General features: G+C 40.4%; 1 protein-coding gene across 1 annotated transcript in view; it reads left to right on the top strand.

The window, feature by feature from the left end:
- Positions 1-387: 387 nt before the first annotated feature.
- LOC105620442 overlaps positions 388-1,309 on the top strand; it is a 9,487-nt gene continuing 8,565 nt past the window's right edge. The window contains exon 1 of the mRNA XM_012201932.1: positions 388-1,038. Within this exon, the coding sequence (XP_012057322.1) occupies positions 388-1,038 (651 nt within the window). The remainder of the gene's footprint in view (positions 1,039-1,309) is intronic.

The raw sequence follows: 1,309 nt of genomic DNA, 5'->3' as shown, positions 1-1,309 counted from the left end.
ATATTGAAAAAAAAATTACAATATACTGTTGACAAAATTAATAAACTAAAAAATTCCTTAGAAACACATTCCTCGGATATGTATATATTTATTTTAGAAATAAATCGTAAAGCGAGACTAATATTTAAGAAAAATCGAAAGAATTTATTGATGGTTTTTCATTGAATGAACAATAAAAAAATTAATAAATTGCGGTCTCTCCTTGTTACAGCCTGCATCCACGAGACCTAATAACGTGGGAGCTGATCGGTAAGATTTGGCGGCGTGCGAGGGTGGTGTCCGTAGACACCGAAAGCTGGGGCACCTCGAGGACGAGGAGGGGATCCTGGAGGAGAAAGAGGTGGTTTGCAAGCGGGAGAGAAGGCCGGAGGTGACTATCTACCCCACATGGACGCCACCCCCAAAGAATCATTCGTACCCCCCACACCGGATATCCTGTCGTCACTATCTCGCCGCGGAATATCCGACTTGAGCGTGATCGCGATATCACCGCATACCTTATATCACCGTCAACGCTGGCGAATATCTAGCAGAAAGTATCTTTCATTGCTTGTCTTTGATGGTAATTGTTGTGCGTCGAGAAAACCATCAAGAACATCACTGTCGTCTTCACCTACGTGCCTCGATCCCCTTCATTTTTTGCATCTTGTGGTGGAAGAATTATCGATTTCGCATCGTTTTTTCGACGCTCTGAAAACGGGATGTTGTGCTCCAGAATCGTCTATCGCTGCTGGCAGTGAGACGATCCTATCCGTGGACAATCCCACGTGGCATTTGAACACGACGACGTCAATCATTCACCAGGCAGAGGGAGAATTTTTTACGCATCGCGTTTTTACACCGCGTCAATGCGCGTTTGATGCCTACTTTATAATATCTGACCAGCGTCGCACCGGAAGATCGCTTCATTTAACGGCTGTCATTTTCCGCGTCGACGAATATATCGACAGACTCCGTCCACAAACGCCTAACTCAAAAGTACAGCTTAAAACTAAACGCAAACAATGTCACGCAGCGCTGCCACGCGGCCTATGCAAGGTGAGTAATCCTAAATATTGATAACTTATGATACCCGTTATTATCTTGATATATCAATGCGGTATGTTACATTAACATTTGTGACATCAATGATTCTTATTAGAAATAGTAGTACATATAGATACGATATAGATGATTACATAATCAGGAGACAATGTCTCGGGTATAAAGTATACATTTTATTGTTTATATGTATTTTTTTTCATATAAACATGTATATATATATATATATATATATATATATATACTATANATACAATAACAAAACAAT

Source organism: Atta cephalotes (genome assembly GCF_000143395.1).
Source record: "Atta cephalotes unplaced genomic scaffold scaffold00026, whole genome shotgun sequence".
NCBI lineage: Eukaryota > Metazoa > Arthropoda > Insecta > Hymenoptera > Formicidae > Atta > Atta cephalotes.
Note: the sequence above shows the minus strand (reverse complement) of the source record. Positions and strands in the feature narration are given on the sequence as shown.